We start from the raw sequence: 17498 nt of genomic DNA, 5'->3' as shown, positions 1-17498 counted from the left end.
CATGTGCCCTTTACTCTGTTAACTCCGCTGCTTTCATTTGCCTTTTGTTCTCCCACCTATGGCTCCTTCTTTTATTCTTACACTTGATACAGCCTCTCTCACTCTCCTTTTTCAGAACCATTCACAAAACCCACCTCTTTCTGGCTAACAGTTAGCTGATGGCTTATACTTCAGCATTCCTCATTGCCATTCCCATAAAAACAATTTCAAATAGTTGCTAAAAGAAACTGAAACACCCTACAAGTTAACATGACAATGACAGCTCATGTGTCTGTAACCCCCAGAGTGCAATGCCACCCAACCGCTTCAGAGGGTGGGAAACAATGAGCCGGCAGTGATTGGGACAGCCCCAGCTGAACGGGGGTGGAGAACACACAGTGAGGGGACATAGGAGTGTCCAGCCACTCATTAGCTAGCTTGGGGATGAAGGGAGTGGTCCCTCGTCCTCCCCTTTCTTTAATTTCAACCTTAGTCTGGGCCGTGTGGAGCCTCTTTTTGCACTGCTCCAGTAGCTATAATATACACAATATACTAATTTTGGGCCTCCTTTGAGATCTCAAGAAAGGGAATAAAATACACCTGTTGCCAAATCAGTGCTGTATTAAGGGAGAAGCATAGACTCCTTTGAATGGATGGTAGACTCTTAATAGTGTCTTAGCTTTCTTTTAGAAAGGTTGTTTGACAGTCTTTAAAAATGAAATCAGGTAGGAAGTTGTGAACCCAGTTGAGAAGGCAGTTTGACTGAGTGTGGCTTTTGTATATCTGCCCATTTTCAGACACTACTGGAGAGAGAATGGAATGGAAACAAAGTGTAATGTGTAATTCACAACCAAATTGCCTTTAATTTATTTAGTCTGTTTGGCTTGCGTGTATAACTGGCATTGCCATCACTGTGGTCTGATGGAATCTTACACTCTCAAAATTTCGTTTTTGCTGGAATACACACTTTTTGTTCTGTATTATATTTTAAGTAACTGTGCCTTTTTATCCTTGATTTTTCTACTTTTATACCACATTCTTCTCTTGTGGAAACATGGAGAATTGGACAAAATAGCGCTAACTGTATAGGTATTTATCCCTGATCTGAGTAACTGTTAACGGTACTATTATAATTATTTATTATAGTATAGTCGCACCCAGAAGCCCCAATCAAATTGGGATCCAGTTGTGCTCAGTACCATTAAAGCATATAGTTAGAGATAGTCTTCTCACTGGAGAACTTACCATCTAAAAGGAAAACGAAGACAGACGAAGGGTCAAATTGTGTGCTGTGTGCAGCTTCTACTGCACACAGCAGAAACGGGGGGGTGCTGTCAAGGAGCTGATCCCGATCCTCTGCCCAACTCTGGATGAAAATTAGAACAGCCTGGGGGCTACTCTAAACAAGCACTAGGTGGCTATGGTCCACAATGGATCATAAGCCAGCTGAGGACTGTCAGAGTGCATGGTAGGAGGTGCACAAGCTGGCTACGCTGCACCTGATGAAAACCCTTCCAGGCTGTGGTATTCCCAGCTTGGGGGTTGTGACCAGTGTGTGCAACATCTTGAGCTGGGCCAAGAATCTAGCCCAAAGGGAGGAGGAGTAGGACACAATATACAAGCAAAGGGGAGAAAGGGTGATGTCAGGTGCACAAGTCGGTAATTCCAATTTTTCCTAACCCTTCACTCTCCCACAAAGGTAGAAAAGAACAACTGATGATACTGATACTGATGAGATATGTGCCTGTCACCAGCCAGTCTGCACTCCTTCCCATTCTTCGTTTGTTTTTTTGAGAGGGATGGGAAGGGGGGCTCAGATTATAAACTCTTGTGTAACTGTATATTAAGGGCAGTTGCATGGCACTTGTGCATCTGCATACTAGTGCTAGTTGTTAGGATTTTATTTTTAAAATACCACATACCTGAAATTCATTAAGAAGTATAAATTTAGTACTGTGAGAAAACTCTTGAGTCAAGAGGCAAAACACATCATCATACAGCTGTGTGACTACGCCCTCTTTTAAAGGAAAGATCCAGCTCTCAGCCCTACTTGAAACAGCATCAAAATTAAGACTTCATTCTTAGTTCAGGATCTGGGAGTTTATTTGGACAATGATTTGTATTTTGTTAAACATATTGCTATCATAGATAAGCAGGTCTGTTTTTACTCATGAGAAATTGGTACAATATGTCCTTATCTAGAACAGATCTTGTAATTCACTCTCATTTGATGAGACATTTAGGTAATCCCATATTAGTCCTTCCTGAGCTACTACAGTGTATCACTTTTAACTTGCAAAAAATTCCTGGTATTCTATTGTCAGGACAGCTGAAGAAATATGACTTTGCCTTTCTAATTCTTCAGGAACCTCACTCACTTCCTATTATCCATTATATTCATTTAACAATGGTAATTGTTTAATTTTGATTCACTCTCTGGAATTGCTTCTCTGGAATTGCTTCCCAATGTTTGGCTAATGCATTTTTACTTTAGCATCCTCTATGCCTCTTTTTCCTTTTACTTGTAATCAATGACTGCCTCAAGGACAATCATAGCTACTCCTGTTATTAGCAAAAGAGCATTTAGTTATGGAATAGCTTCCCTGTAAAAGTTAGGCTGTGTCAATTCTAGTTGAGATTTGGACCTTGTCTGAAAACTAGAGTTATCAGGAATTTTCTGCTGAAAGAAAACTAAGAAACTAAGAAAACACCTGTACCCAGGAACCCTTGTACCCAGATTTTACTTAATTGTTTTTATTTTCTGTTGGGAAAATCAAAATTAAATCTTACATTTTAGGTCAGCTGGACCCAGACTGAAATATTTTGGTTGGTTGAACTGACCCAAAACATTACATTTTGAATCAGTTCAACATTATACTGCAGCTCCCTTTGGTGTTGCATAGCCTCATGGGAGCTTTAGTTCTCTCCTGGACACCCTGGCTAGAAGCAATGTGGTTTCCCTTCTGACCAAACCCTGAGGTGTATCATGGGAGGAGAGGGTCACATGACAGTGGGCATAATAAAATTTTATTGTACAACTCTTGTATGTGTTGTTTCAGGGATCATATTAATGTATTTGATCATATTTTAAACATACCTTTATCAAAATTCTTGATTCACAGAATGAACAACAAATAACTAATAAAAATAGAGATAGAAAGGCAATACATATATAAGAAATTACTTTAATTTTATGTAAGGAAATTATATTTGATTCTTCTGTATTAAAAAAAAAAGATGAATGAACCATCCAGAGAAGTATGCGCTAAGGATAGGTACATAGGAATTGTCATACTGGAAAAGTCCTGTGTTCCATCTAGTCTGCTATCCTGTTTCCAACTATTCAGAGGAAGATTGAAGACTCCACACAGTAAGCAGATTTGGGGTAATCTTCCTCCGAGAGATAGGATTAGTTAGAGATTATTGAGAGCTCTGAAGGATCAGGTTTCATATCTGATATAAATTTGTGTTGGTAATTACTACTCCAACTGAATATTCTTGTTATGCATATAAATGTCCAATCTCTCTTTGGATCTTGCTAAGCTCTGCACTTCAACAACATCCCATGACAATGAGGTCCAAAGTCTACTTATGTGTTGTGTGAAAAAGTATTTCCTTTTATCAGTTTTGAATTTGCTTCCTCTTGATTTCATTGAATGTCCTCTCATTCTTGTATTGAGACACACGGAAAATAGAAGTTTTCCCAATCCACCTTTTCTAAGCCTCTCATTATTTTGTAATAATTTTATCATGTACCTCTCATTGGTCATCTCTTATCTAAGGTAAAAAATCCCTGATTTTCCAATTGCTCACCAGAGGAGAGCTTTTCCAGGGTTTTAATCATTCTCATCACTTCTCTCTGAATGCCCTCTAATTCTGCAAATATAATTCTGAAGATGGGGTGACGAGTACTGAACACAACATTCCAAATGAGGCTGCACTGTTGATTTATATAGTGGCACAATAATCTTTTCCATATCATTCTCCACCCTGTTCCTTATGCAGCTTAACATTTTGTTAGTTTTTTTGACAGCAGTTGTACACTGAGCAGAGGTCTCCATTGAGCAGTCCATAGTGATGCCCAGGTCCCTTTTCCTGAATTAATAAGGTTAATTTATAACTCAGTAAGGTATAGGAATAGTTCAAATTTTCCCCTCCAATTTGCATTATATTGCATTTATCAACATTCACTTTCATCAGCCATTGTATTGCCCATTCACTTAGCTTGGTTAATTCCCACTGAAGTTCCTCACAGTTCTCTCTGGATTTAACTAATCTAAATAATTTTGTGCCATTTGCAAATTTTGCTTCTTCACTTTTGTCACAGATTTTGTCACCATCCTTTCCAGATCATTAAACATCAGTCATCCTAACTGTACTGTGAGGTGCCTACTGTTAACCTCTTGTCACGATAAGAGTTGATTATTTGTTCCTATTTTTAGTATTACGTCTTAGCCAGTTTTTGATCCATGACAATATTTTGCCACTCATCCCATTACTACTCAATTTCTTTAGTAACCTCTTCTGATGCGCTTTGTCAAAGTCCTTTTGAAAGTCTAAATAAATTATGTCAACTTGTTCTTCAATGTCTAATACTTTATTGATATGTTCAAAGAAGTCTAATAGAACAGCGAGGCATGATTTTCCTTGCAGAAATTGTGCCGGTTAGACCCTATTATATTATGAACTTCTAGGAAAAACCTTCTAGAAAAACCTAGAAGATCATAATATAATAGGGTCTAATTGGCACAATTTCTGCAAGGAAAATCATGCCTTGCTTTTTTATTAGACTTATTGAACGTATCAATAAAGTATTAGATATAGAAGAACCAGTTGTTGTTCAAATTTTAAACTGTCATTTCAACCAGTGCAACATGTAGTGGTGATTTTGCAAATTTGCAGATGATACTAAACTGGGAGGAGTGGTAGATACGCTGGAGGGGAGGGATAGGATACAGAAGGACCTAGACAAATTGGAGGATTGGGCCAAAAGAAATCTGATGAGGTTCAATAAGGATAAGTGCAGGGTCCTGCACTTAGGACGGAAGAACCCAATGCACAGCTACAGACTAGGGACTGAATGGCTAGGCAGCAGTTCTGCGGAAAAGGACCTACGGGTGACAGTGGACGAGAAGCTGGATATGAGTCAGCAGTGTGCCCTTGTTGCCAAGAAGGCCAATGGCATTTTGGGATGTATAAGTAGGGGCATAGCGAGCAGATCGAGGGACGTGATCGTTCCCCTCTATTCGACATTGGTGAGGCCTCATCTGGAGTACTGTGTCCAGTTTTGGGCCTCACACTTCAAGAAGGATGTGGATAAATTGGAGAGAGTCCAGCGAAGGGCAACAAAAATGATTAGGGGTCTGGAACACATGAGTTATGAGGAGAGGCTGAGGGAGCTGGGATTGTTTAGCCTGCAGAAGAGAAGAATGAGGGGGGATTTGATAGCTGCTTTCAACTACCTGAAAGGGGGTTCCAAAGAGGATGGCTCTAGACTGTTCTCAATGGTAGCAGATGACAGAACGAGGAGTAATGGTCTCAAGTTGCAGTGGGGGAGGTTTAGATTGGATATTAGGAAAAACTTTTTCACTAAGAGGGTGGTGAAACACTGGAATGCGTTACCTAGGGAGGTGGTAGAATCTCCTTCCTTAGAGGTTTTTAAGGTCAGGCTTGACAAAGCCCTGGCTGGGATGATTTAACTGGGAATTGGTCCTGCTTCGAGCAGGGGGTTGGACTAGATGACCTTCTGGGGTCCCTTCCAACCCTGATATTCTATGATTCTATGATGATTAATTTCCTGGATTACTATCTAGAGCATTTTTAAGATATACATACACCATTTGCTATCCTGCAATCCTCTGGTGTACTAGCTGTTTTAGTGAGAGATTGCATATCTTTACTAGCAGCTCAGTCACTTCAATTTTAAGTCTCTTCAGTACTCCTGGATATATACCACCTGAACCTGGTGACGTATTGCTTTTTAATCACTTTCTTCTGTTGCCTCAATCCCTGCTAGTACGTCCTCTTTATTATTGGAAAAGCAAAGGTCCAGGCTAGGTATCTTCCCAACATTCTCAGAGGTGAAGAAATCCTCTAGCTTCTCAGCATTGTTCTTTTCTTCCTTCATTGTTCCCTTTATCCCTGGTGATCTAGCGGACCCACATAACCTGTCATTGGCTTACCACTTCTGATATACTTAAAGAATCTCTTGTTGTTTGTTTTTATGCTTTTATACCCTTGCATCTAGTTATTTTGTCTCAAAAATAAACAGTAAACAGAGAGAGAAGAAACAAATAATAATACTAATACCACACTCTTACATAGCACTTACTCCAGTAGATCTCAAAGCACTTTACAAAGGAGCTCAGTATCATTATCCGCATTTTACAGATGGGAAAACTGAGGCACAGACAGGTGAAGTGACTTGCCCAAGATCACTCAGCAGGCCAATGGAAAGTGCTGGGAATAGAACCTAGGTCTCCTGAGTCCCAGCCCACTGCTCTATCCACTAGGCCACACTGCCTCAAAAACAGATGGCTATGGAAAAACAGACTCATTAAGCTGCTCTTCCATCCCACTTCATCCCACACAGGGGACCATATATACCTATAGATATATATTCAACATTTATATACTGTGCTATTTTATAGGAGTCTCTGAAAGAGAAAGAGAGAGGGATAGTGAGAGTGAGCAAGATTGCATCACATAGTAAGATCATCATTCATACCTGGCCTGGTTGTAATTCTTTGTGTCACTTCTGGATAAACTGAAGTATTTGGGAAAATAAAAGCTGCACCTCCTGCAGGAAAAAGTGGAGACAAAACACATAAGGACTGTTTTTTCCACAGTCAGTGCTGTCACTGGTAACTCTATTTCAGCCAGTCAATGTATTTGAATGAAGCATATGAATAAATGTTTTGTCACCCAGGAGTGAGGTTTATAGGGCCTGATTCTAGTCTCCTTTACATCAGTGTAAATCCATTCAAATTAGTGGAGATACCCCAGTGTAAACCAAGGTAAGAAGAGAATTAAGTCCATATTTTTTTAAATTTAGAAAAACTGGCCCCAGATTTCAGCAGGTTTCATAGCTGTTGTGAAGTGCAATTTATTTTGCCTTATCTTTATTTAGTGTGTACATCTCCCTAACCTGTGCATATTTTCAGCAGATAACCTAGGGCCTGATCCAAAGCCCATGGAAGTAAATAGGACTCTTTTCATTTACTTCCATAGGCTTTGGATCAGTCTCCCAGAGAATTAATTCTTGGTGTATAGTGAAACATTGTAAAAATAACCAGTTTGATGCAGAAAACGATGTCTGACTATTTCAGGAATTTAAATAGCTCTAACCATGCTAACAGATTTATAGTTATCATGGTTGGAAATCTGAAAGAAATCTAAGGGGATTATGTGACTTTTAAAAGAAGTTGGACACTAATCCCCTCAGGCTCCTTTGAAGTTCCCATCCCACATTTTTATACAAACAGAACCAAACCGAACAAATATTATTTCTTTTTCTTTCATACTGTATGATATTGCGGACATAAATGCCGTCTATGTAGCTTCAGTGTATCAATAATCCCAGTGAAGTAAATGCAGATTATTTTGTTTTGGGCAGAGAAATTAAGAAATCTCAACACCATTGCAATTACACAGGAAAAGGTAACAGGGATTCATTGAGAAACTACTGGATAACTGTGCGGGGAAGTTCACTGCTAAATTAGGATTGTGACTTATAGAGATGGAAAAGACCCTCAAATCCATCTACTTTTAAAATGAAATTTAAGGGCTGTTCCAAAGTCCATTGAAGTGAATGGAGAGGCTCCCACTGACTTGAATGGACTTTGGATCAAACCTAGCAGCCCTCGATAGAGGATATATTGGATATGAAACATTTGATCTTAGCAAAGAGCATTTAATGTTTGAGTAACTATGCTGTAAGTTTGCAGGGAAACAGTGCTAATTATGACAGTGAAAGAAAATTTGCAGAATATTTCACATTCTTTTTTGATATTAGCTTTTCCATTTCTTAAATAGTTGTTATTTCTGGTCACTGTAGGTAACTAATACCCTCAGGCATGATAACGTGATGTTCAAAACTTGTATTTAATCAAATTATAATATATAGCATTCCATGTCACCCTCTGTTATGCAACTGCTAGAACAAAACAAAACTTCCACTGATTTTTTTCATAAATATTTTGAGTGAAATTTTGTAACATCATAGAATTTTGCAGAAGAAATATACTTTTAAGGAGTGTTTCATATTCATCTCCTACTTGTCCAGGATGGCTCATAGGAGGGTAAGTAGTAACTTTTTTTTTTTAATTTTAAATAACATCAAACTTTGCTGAGACTTGGTGAGAAGCCCCATATTATAGACAATGTATGTGATGGAGGGTTATGTGCGTATCTATAAAGCATTGTACAGAGAGAAGAATCAGCACTTAGTAGGACTTCAGCACAGAACAAGACTCAGGGAAGCAGCATGAAAACCTGGGGACAGAAAGCAGTCCATAAAATACATTTTCTCCCTACGCCCTGACTTTCAAAAGGCCCAAGCATAGTAGTAGTAGAGGATAATGGCCTAGCATGGTAAAAAGGGATTTTTGCTTTAAAAAAAATCCCACACATCTTTTACATTTTGTGAGGTTATAACACCCTTTTTAATTTAGCATGTTTCATTTTATTATTGGTACAATCTAAATTAAAAAATTAAAACTGGAAATACTCCATCAGCAAAATAGTCAGTATTGTCTTCTAAAACGGGGAAAAGTAAAATCCCTGCTTATCCAGTTCTTTTTGTGATAAAATAGTATTTAAATAGGGTTACCATATTTGAACATTCAAAAAAGAGGACACTCCACAGGGTGCGTGTGTGGGGGGTGTTTGCTTGCGCCTCCCCCAGCCCTGCCCCAACTCCACCCCTTCCCGCCCCCATTCCAACCCCTTCCCCAAAGTCCCCGCCCCAACTCCACCCCCTCCCTGCTCCATTGGACCCCTTCCCCAAATCCCCGCCCCGGCCCTGAGTGCACCGCGTTCCCCCTCCACCCCACTCCCTCCCAGCTGCACGAAACAGCTGTGTTGCGGCGAAAGCACTGGGAGCTAGGGGGAAAAAGCGGGCACTCTCTCGAGTGATCAACATTCACTCTCTTTCTTGAATGATCAACTCTTCTTTGGGGAAAAATAATAATGGCAAAATCCCGGATGTTTTTAGATATTTAAAAATTCCTCCCGGACGACAATTTAAGAACCAAAAAGCAGGACATGTCCGGGAAAATACAGACGTATGGTAACCCTAATTTAAATATGTGATACAATATACTGCATGGGAGAAATAAACCAGACTTAGGCACCAACACTGCAAGCTGATCTGTACAGGTGGACTTCTGAGCCAGTACAGTGCTCCATTGACTTTAGTGGGGCTCCATGCAGGCAAAAGGATCCACCTGTGTGGATCTGATAGGATAGGATCAGAGCCTTAGAGACTAAGTGCAGTTTGTTGCATGTGGGTGGACCCTTGCGCCTCTGTGGGTACAAGAGTTAAATTCCACACAGGGATCCAATTGTAGAATCTGGTCCTAAATGATCTCGCCTCTGTTCAGTGTGTGTGTAGAAAACTCCCATAATTGCTAATATGAATCTTACACAAATATCAGGGGAGAATACACTGTCTCCCTGGTGATTTACCATTTCCATTTTTTAGCATGCAACTCAAACAGGAATCCTGTGTTTTTAGAAGATGACCTATAGGAATGGGAGCGATGCCAGCATTACCTGTGTTTCTAGCATGCATTAACCGTGGAGAGTTTTGTAAGGCCTTATCAACATCATCTGAAGTCAAATGTGGAAGAGGAGCTACAAAACAAAACAAAAAGCAACACCAAAATGAAAAAAAATTGAGAATTATCTTCTAAAGACATTTTTCCCCCGATAGGATTGTTTTAAAGCAAGTCTAGTAACAATCAGTTTAGTTCTGCTATTTGTGGGGGAGGTGTGTGCGTGTTAAAGCTTAAACTAGGGTATTCATTTAAATAATATTATTAATACATAATATTTCAGTCTGATTGTGTGTGTGTGTGTATGTGTATGTAAAAGACTGCACCACACTGGTGTTGCAATGTTTGTTTGTTTTTAAAACAATATTCACTAATTTTAATGTTTTAAATTATGCAAATTATGCCAAAACTACAGCCTTCAAATCAGTAATTCACTGTTCCCTTCTTCCCCCTTAGAATGTTAGTCATCTGCTACAAATCCTTTGGTTTCAGATTTAGGAGATTCTGTTCTCTTCTCCATGAATGTACATAACTCCTATTAATTTAAATGAGAGCTACATACACCTATGCAGAGTAGAACAGATGATACATGTTCATAGAATCATGCCTGGAATTTTCTTTATAAATCAATGTTTTTACTCTCATTTAGGGTTCTCAAACCTAAAATGGAAAGAAGAGTACGTGACCAGAAAAAACATCATCACCAAAAGTCCCTTTGATTTTCTTCCTACAGTATTGTGGATGAATAGGTTGGGTTTCAAATTAATTTTTGCCTAATATGGACATTTGGAGATATTCTTAAGATAATTTCTGAAAGTAGTCACAATGAGCCTGATCTAAGGCCCACTCCAGTCAATGGATGTCTTTCCATCAACTTAAATAAGCTTTGGATCAGGCCCTACATAATATTTTCGGAAGCAGTAATATTCGAGATAGGGAGATTTGAAATCCCAAATTGAAAAGGTACTACAACTGGAAATGTTGTTGATAGATTTGTTCTAACCATCATAAAGAATGGAAATTGTCTTACTCTCTCTGAGGTAGTGTAGATGTGAGAGGAGGATATCTGCATTATAGCTTGGGGTGAGTCTCTGGAAGTCATCTTTGGTCATTTTACACAGTTCCTTCCCATCAATGTTCTGGAACAACAAGATGTCAACGTCTGGAAGACCATATTCCTTCACAGCCCATTCCAACCACTGACGTACATGGTCTGTACTCCATAACGTAGGATCTGAATGGTTTCACAAAGCATAAAATTAGAATCATAGAAGATTAGGGTTGGAAGAGACCTCAGGAGGTCATCTAGTCCAATCCCCTGCTCAAAGCAGGACCAACTCCAACTAAATCATCCCAGCCAGGGTTTTGTCAAGCTGGGCCTTAAAAACCTCTAAGGATGGAGGTTTTACCACCTCCCTAGGTAACCCATTCCAGTGCTTTACCACCCTCCTAGTGAAATAGTGTTTCCTAATATCCAACCTAGACCACCCCCACTGCAACTTGAGACCATTGCTCCTTGTTATGTCATCTGCCACCATTGAGTACAGCCTAGCTCCATCCTCTTTGGAACCCCCATTCAGATAGTTGAAAGCTGCTATCAAATCACCCCTCACTTTTCTCTTCTGCAGAATAAATAAGCCCAGTTCGCTCAGTCTCTCCTCGTAAGTCATGTGCCCCAGCCCCCTAATAATTTCCGTTGCCCTCTGCTGGACTCTCTCCAATTTGTCCACATCCTTTCTGTAGTTGGGGGCTCAAAACTGGATGCAATACTCCAGATGTGGCCTCACCAGTGCCAAATAAAGGGAAATAATTACTTCCCTCGATCTGCTGGCAATGCTCCTATTAATGGAGCCCAATATGCCGTTAGCCTTCTTGGCAACAAGGGCACACTGTTGACTGATATCCAGTTTCTCATCCACTGTAATCCCCAGGTCCTTTTCTGCAGAACTGCCGCTTAGCCAGTTGGTCCACAGCCTGTAGCAGTGCATGGGATTCTTCCATCCTAAGTGCATGACTCTGCACTTGTCCTTGTTGAACCTCATCAGATGTCTTTTGGCCCAATCCTCCAATTTGTCTAGGTCCCTCTGTATTCTATCCCTACCCTCCAGTGTATCTGCCTCTCCCCCCGCCACCCAGTTTAGTGTCATCTGCGAACTTGCTGAGGGTGTAATCCATCTCATCATCCAGATCATTAATGAAGATGTTAAACAAAACTGGCCCCAAGACCGACCCCTGGGGCACGCCACCATTGGGACCAATACTAAATTAACAAAGTACATTATTGTCAAACTGGACGATGATAATCCATGATGCACTAACTTCAGTGTAGTTATACAAAAAATTAATTTGGCCTATTAGGGGGAAAGAAGACCTGAGAAAAAATGACTGTCCAAAGTACGGTGGTGAGGTGGGACTGCTGTTTATTATTTATTACATACTTATTTTACTGTTAACTTGTCCTCCCACATCACTGATCTTCACCTGTTATGCCTCATCATTATCCTACACTATTGTTCACATAGTGATGTGAACCCCTGTCCATATGCAGAGGACCACTGGGTACAGGTGTTTGTATTTGCAGCACCTGTTGCAGGACAGAAGCCAGTAACTATCATTTTCAAAGGTTTCTGGTGAAGTTCATACTGCTTACTCAAGCAAAATGCTCAGTGAAGTCAAGAACAGTTTTTTCTAAGGAAAGACTGAGTAAGGACTTTAGAATTTGGCCTGTTATTTAATAAGTTAGCATAGATTCAGTTAGATAGAGCATTCTTTTCCTAACCTTAAAAATACAAAGAGAAGAGGAGAAGAAAACATGCACTCACTGGTTGCTCAACCCTTACTCGAATGATCTAGAGCCTGAGCTTTTTCCAAAATGTATCCATTTTCAGCATTTATAAGATATTGTGACATGCAGGATAAGAGTGCTCTTGAAATCAGCAAATTTTTTCATGACAAAGATCTGAGTAATGTCTTCCCGAATATTTTCATTGCATTGAGACTGTATTTGAATGTACCCATTGCCAGCTGTGAAGCAGAGTAATTGTTCTCTAAGCTTTGTCTGAATGAAAAGTTGTCTTTGGTGAGCTATGGTAGAAACAAAATTTAATGCTCTTGCAATCATGCCAGCTGAATGGGATTTACTTCATTTACTGTCATTTGAGAATTCAAAACTGAATTTGAATCACGTAAAGCTCACAAGATGCCAGTTTAAACCTACAGCAATTCATTTGACGCTTAAAGTTTTCTATTTTTATGTTTATCCAGGCAGTATGTAACCTGTTCATTGTGTTCAATTTTCTTTTCATGTTTATTCAGTAATATACATGACTTGTTGATTGCCAGAAGCTGGGTACACTTTTGTTTTCATTAATACAGGGTTCACAAAAACAGGGCTTCAGAAAAACATTAGCCCTGGGCCTGCAATCTCATTAATCTGGCCCTGTCCTAGAATGTTGTGATGTACTGCTGTATGCTAATAACCAGATCCTGTCTTGCACTTTAGAGAGTGTAGCTCATGAACGCTTATGGTCTAATAAATTTGTTAGTCTCTAAGGTGCCACAAGTACTCCTTTTATTTTTGTGGATACAGACTAACACGGCTGCTATTCTGAAACCTGTCTTGCACTAGTTTTTGTTAATTATATCAGATACTGACAAATCTGGCTGTGGGGAAAAAATGAACTGGTCCAAATCTTTGCCCATTCCTCCAAATCTTTGCCCATTCCTCTCCTGACCCGCCCCCTCCTTTTTTTTTTTTTTTTAAGAGCTGAGCAAAATTTGTGGACAAAAGTTGTTTCACCAAAAACTGCAAATGCATGTTTACTGAAACATTTTGCAAATTTGTGTTGAATTCGCCAAATTGCTTCAGTTGAAAAAAACCCTCAAAAAATAAAATTCCCCCAAAAAGTCAAAATATTGAAACACTTTGACTTTGTGATTTGAGAAACTTCTTATTTTGACTGTTACTTTAATTAGATCTATATAATTTTAAAAAGTTTAAAAAATCAAGATAAAGAAAAAACATGTTGCTTTGGGGTGAACAAAATATTTAGTATGAACCAGAATTAAATTCTTTCCACTTTTTTGATTCCCCCAAAATTTTCTAAAACTTTTGGTTTGAGTTGCCACAAAATGATTTTTTCCTCCAATTTTTCATTTCATCCACTGAACAAAAAAAATCAGTTACTTACACAGTTCTAACCCCTAACTCCAACTCTACCACCACTCTTCCCTCTGAATTCCCTCCTTCCATTACCATCCCACAGAATCCTATGCACGTAGCCCTTGACCTCTCTCCTCGTTATTTATTTGTATAATAATAGTGTCTAGAGGCCTCTACCAATATTAGGTCCCATCAAGCCATGCACTCTACGTACAGATAGTAAGAGACAGCTCTTGCCTTGAAGATCTTATATTTAAACAGACAAAAGATCATATAAAATACATTATTCCCAAAGATTGGGAACTGAGAAGAAAGAGATTATGTGACTTGCCCAAGGTCACACATTAATCCCATGGTAGAGCTGGGAATTGAACTTTGATCTTCTGTATGCCTGTGCAGTAAGTGTCTTAACCTCAAAACCTCCCTTCCTCTCCTAATCAGTCTTAACCCATTCTGCTCCCCAAAACCATTCTCAAAGGTCTATGGTGCTCCTCAAAGTCTTTCAGACTACGTGCACCTGCTCACTTCAACTTCCATGCATCCTGGGCTTCCCGTTTAGTTAGGCTACATCCATTTTAAGCCTTTGAAGGTCTGAAGCCCTTAGCTCTCGGGAACTTTAGAGACTCTTCCTATATTTTGAAGCAGCCCGAGACAGAATGATCTGGTTACTGGGAAGTGTGAGGCAGCCCACAGCCTAGTGGGCATGGATGATAGTCTGAGGGACCTTGATGATCTTCATGGATAGTGGGTCTGGTTACTGAGGGAGGAAAGGGTGCGTGGGTGGTGTGGGGAGCTAGAACTAGTGTTCATGATGAGAAGTCCATCAGTTAAATTCAGTTTAAATTGAAGTGAACATCCAAACCTTCAGAGGTTCGCCAACCATTTTATTATATGTACAAATTTTTGAAATGCTTCTTATTTTTGGTGATGAATTTGAATAGGAGTTCTGAACTCTTGTCATTAGCTTAACTGTGAGTTATAAATCCTGTGTTCTGATTTTCCTAAGCTTTGCCACATCATCGTGTACACTGCACTTGTGGAAGAGAAATGAAAACACCTCTAGCTGTCTGACAGATGAGCTTCACCCAAGTATTTTTTGTACAGCTTACAAAATAACTGGCTGTAACTATGATCATCTTGCTCCCTAGCTCACATTTAGATTCATCTCAAGGGAGATGCTAAAAGGAAAGACATCTTTATCACCTTTACAAGCCTATGGTAATTAAAAGATCAGAAAAGTCAAGAGCTACCATTGAGAGAAGTGTTCATTTTGCAAAGTTACATATGAATGCTATCATGTTCAGTGCTGCTTGTTTCCAATTTTGCAGAAGACTTTATCACAGAAAGAATCTCTTTGCTACAGTTCAGAAAAAGCCCTGTCTAAATACATGTGGAGGATTGTGCAATGTGTGTGTGTATATATATATATGTGTGTGTGTATATGTTGCTTGACAAATAACTGATGTAATTACAGCTTGCAAAATTAGCCACAGCTAGTACTCTTGCAGACCTTAGCAACTGAATAACTGTAAAAACATTATGCAATGTGGTAGCAGCAGGAATGTTTCATACAAAGTCATTTCTGCAGATCAATAACTAATAGCAAATTATACTCTTCTGTCTACGTGATGCAGATGTCCTGTGTATATATTTACATTGTAACATGATTGTCTGTTGTTTTGAGTTTGGGTGTGTGCATGCTGATCATTCTGTAATATGAAGCATATTCCCAGCACTTGAAGTACCCAAAGAAGACAGGGCACAAAGTAGTGAATGCCTCCCTGTCCAATTACCTTTTGAATTCCATAATAAAGGTTGCTACCAGCTACTGAATGTAACAGCCATGCCATTGTCTTGCAGGGAGTTGTTAGTTTGCTTATTAAAATTTATTACACTGCTCAAACACAGAGAATAATCTAGACAAATGGATTCTTATACATTGTTTAATTTCGCAAATTGGGCCTCTTTTTATTATGCTTAGGACCAGACTGCCTCTGTGACTTGCAGGGGGGTGGAATTGTGCAAGGAACATTTCCTCCTCTTGTGTACTCTGCACAAGAATCAGTGACAGTTGTAGCCTCTATGGTTGGGAGAGAGCAAGGGGCTGCTAGGGAAAGCACCCCAGGCAGGAGGCATCTGAAACCTCCAAAATGCGGGCAGCATTGGCTGATGAGGTGGCTTTATTGTTATATTTCTCAACTCATTCTTCATAACAATTCTGGGAGTTTAGTAGTCTTTCTTCCTAATCTCTCTTATCAGACTGTCTTTGTCTTTTACATGTAGCATATCTAGTTTAATAAAAAAAAAAAACTTCTTTCAATCTTATCAGGTTAACAGATTTCCTAGTAATATCAGTAACAGATTTTGCTACTTAAAAGTGTGTGTGTGGGGTCTTTTAAAGCTTCTAACCTGCTGGAACAATCACTCTTCGTTCATTAGTTGTCATGTTTGGTGGTGGAACATGTTTCTCTTCCATATAGCTTCCATAGTTCATCCCGACATTGTCTGAGCCACTGACCATCTTCCCTCCTTTTGCCACACTGCAGTCATCAGGGGAATTCCTAGAAAAACAATCAGAATTTGCCTACATTATTATAACACCGTCACTAATATTTTTATTAGTATTCGAATTGCATATGAGAGAGAGAGACTTTATTGTAAGGGCTGAGCAGTCATCTGGGAAGACCCCGCTTCTGGTCCATTAATTGATTTTGCTCTGAAAATATGATTGACTTAAATGAAACTACACCAGTTTACACCAGCTGAGGATCTGGCCCTATATTTGCAAACATACTATGGCCAGTAATTAATTTATTTTAAGAGGTGAGGCCTGAGGATTTAGACTGGACTGTTACAGGCAGTGACCTTGCTTCTCTCTCTAAATATAAGATATAGAGAACATGGCAAAATACACAGATATACTTAAAGCCAGAGTTATTATTCAGCTTTGGAGAACTTTCTACCTCCATGGTTGCCATTGTTTCACTAGGTATGTGCTCAGTGCCATTAGATGTATATCATGTAGTGCAATGCAGACACTTCTATGTATGCCCATATAAAAGGGGCTTTTGCCAAAGCCATGATTCAAAATACCACATGCATGACTGGGAAAGACTTTCAGCTCCTGCCTAACACAGTCTCCATGGTACTGTAGTCAAGCAGTGGACGTCTGCAGAGGATCTGCAACCAGACACCTTTTTACTTTTGGCTTTGCTTTCTGAATAGAGCCTTTAGAGTTTAACGTTCCATAGGGGGTTCCTTAATGGCCTTTTAATGGCATCACAATTTTCTTCCCGCCAGACACAGGCATATTTGACCCTTAATTTAATGTCTTCAATGTGTTTCATCATATAGACAAATATTGCTTCAAAAAATCAAAAGAAAGAGCATAACCACAGGGGAATATCTTTAAATGTAAAGAGGGTGGGTTTTTTTAAAGTTATACAGTACTAATATCTTAAGCATTCATTTAATTCTGCTATTGCAATAATGCATCTGTGCTGTGGATGTATGTAATAGGCAGCAGGTCAGGTTGATTAGAGAGACATTCTGTTTACATGAAAATTACACTCTTAAAAGAT

The 17498-nt window shown here is 39.3% G+C and overlaps 1 protein-coding gene across 6 annotated transcripts in view; it reads right to left on the bottom strand.

The window, feature by feature from the left end:
• Positions 1 to 17498, bottom strand: part of ERG (ETS transcription factor ERG) — a 212730-nt gene that overhangs the window by 19498 nt on the left and 175734 nt on the right. For 5 of the 6 annotated variants that reach the window (XM_075132762.1, XM_048866831.2, XM_048866805.2 and 2 more), the window contains 4 exons: positions 16327 to 16478; positions 10786 to 10989; positions 9754 to 9834; positions 6707 to 6778 (listed from right to left, as the gene is read on the bottom strand). In XM_075132762.1, the coding sequence (XP_074988863.1) occupies positions 6707 to 6778; positions 9754 to 9834; positions 10786 to 10989; positions 16327 to 16478 (509 nt within the window). The remainder of the gene's footprint in view (positions 1 to 6706; positions 6779 to 9753; positions 9835 to 10785; positions 10990 to 16326; positions 16479 to 17498) is intronic. The other variant, XM_048866822.2, reaches the window with a different exon arrangement.

The sequence above is a fragment of the Caretta caretta genome, chromosome 1 (genome assembly GCF_965140235.1).
Source record: "Caretta caretta isolate rCarCar2 chromosome 1, rCarCar1.hap1, whole genome shotgun sequence".
Classification (NCBI taxonomy): domain Eukaryota; kingdom Metazoa; phylum Chordata; order Testudines; family Cheloniidae; genus Caretta; species Caretta caretta.
Note: the sequence above shows the minus strand (reverse complement) of the source record. Positions and strands in the feature narration are given on the sequence as shown.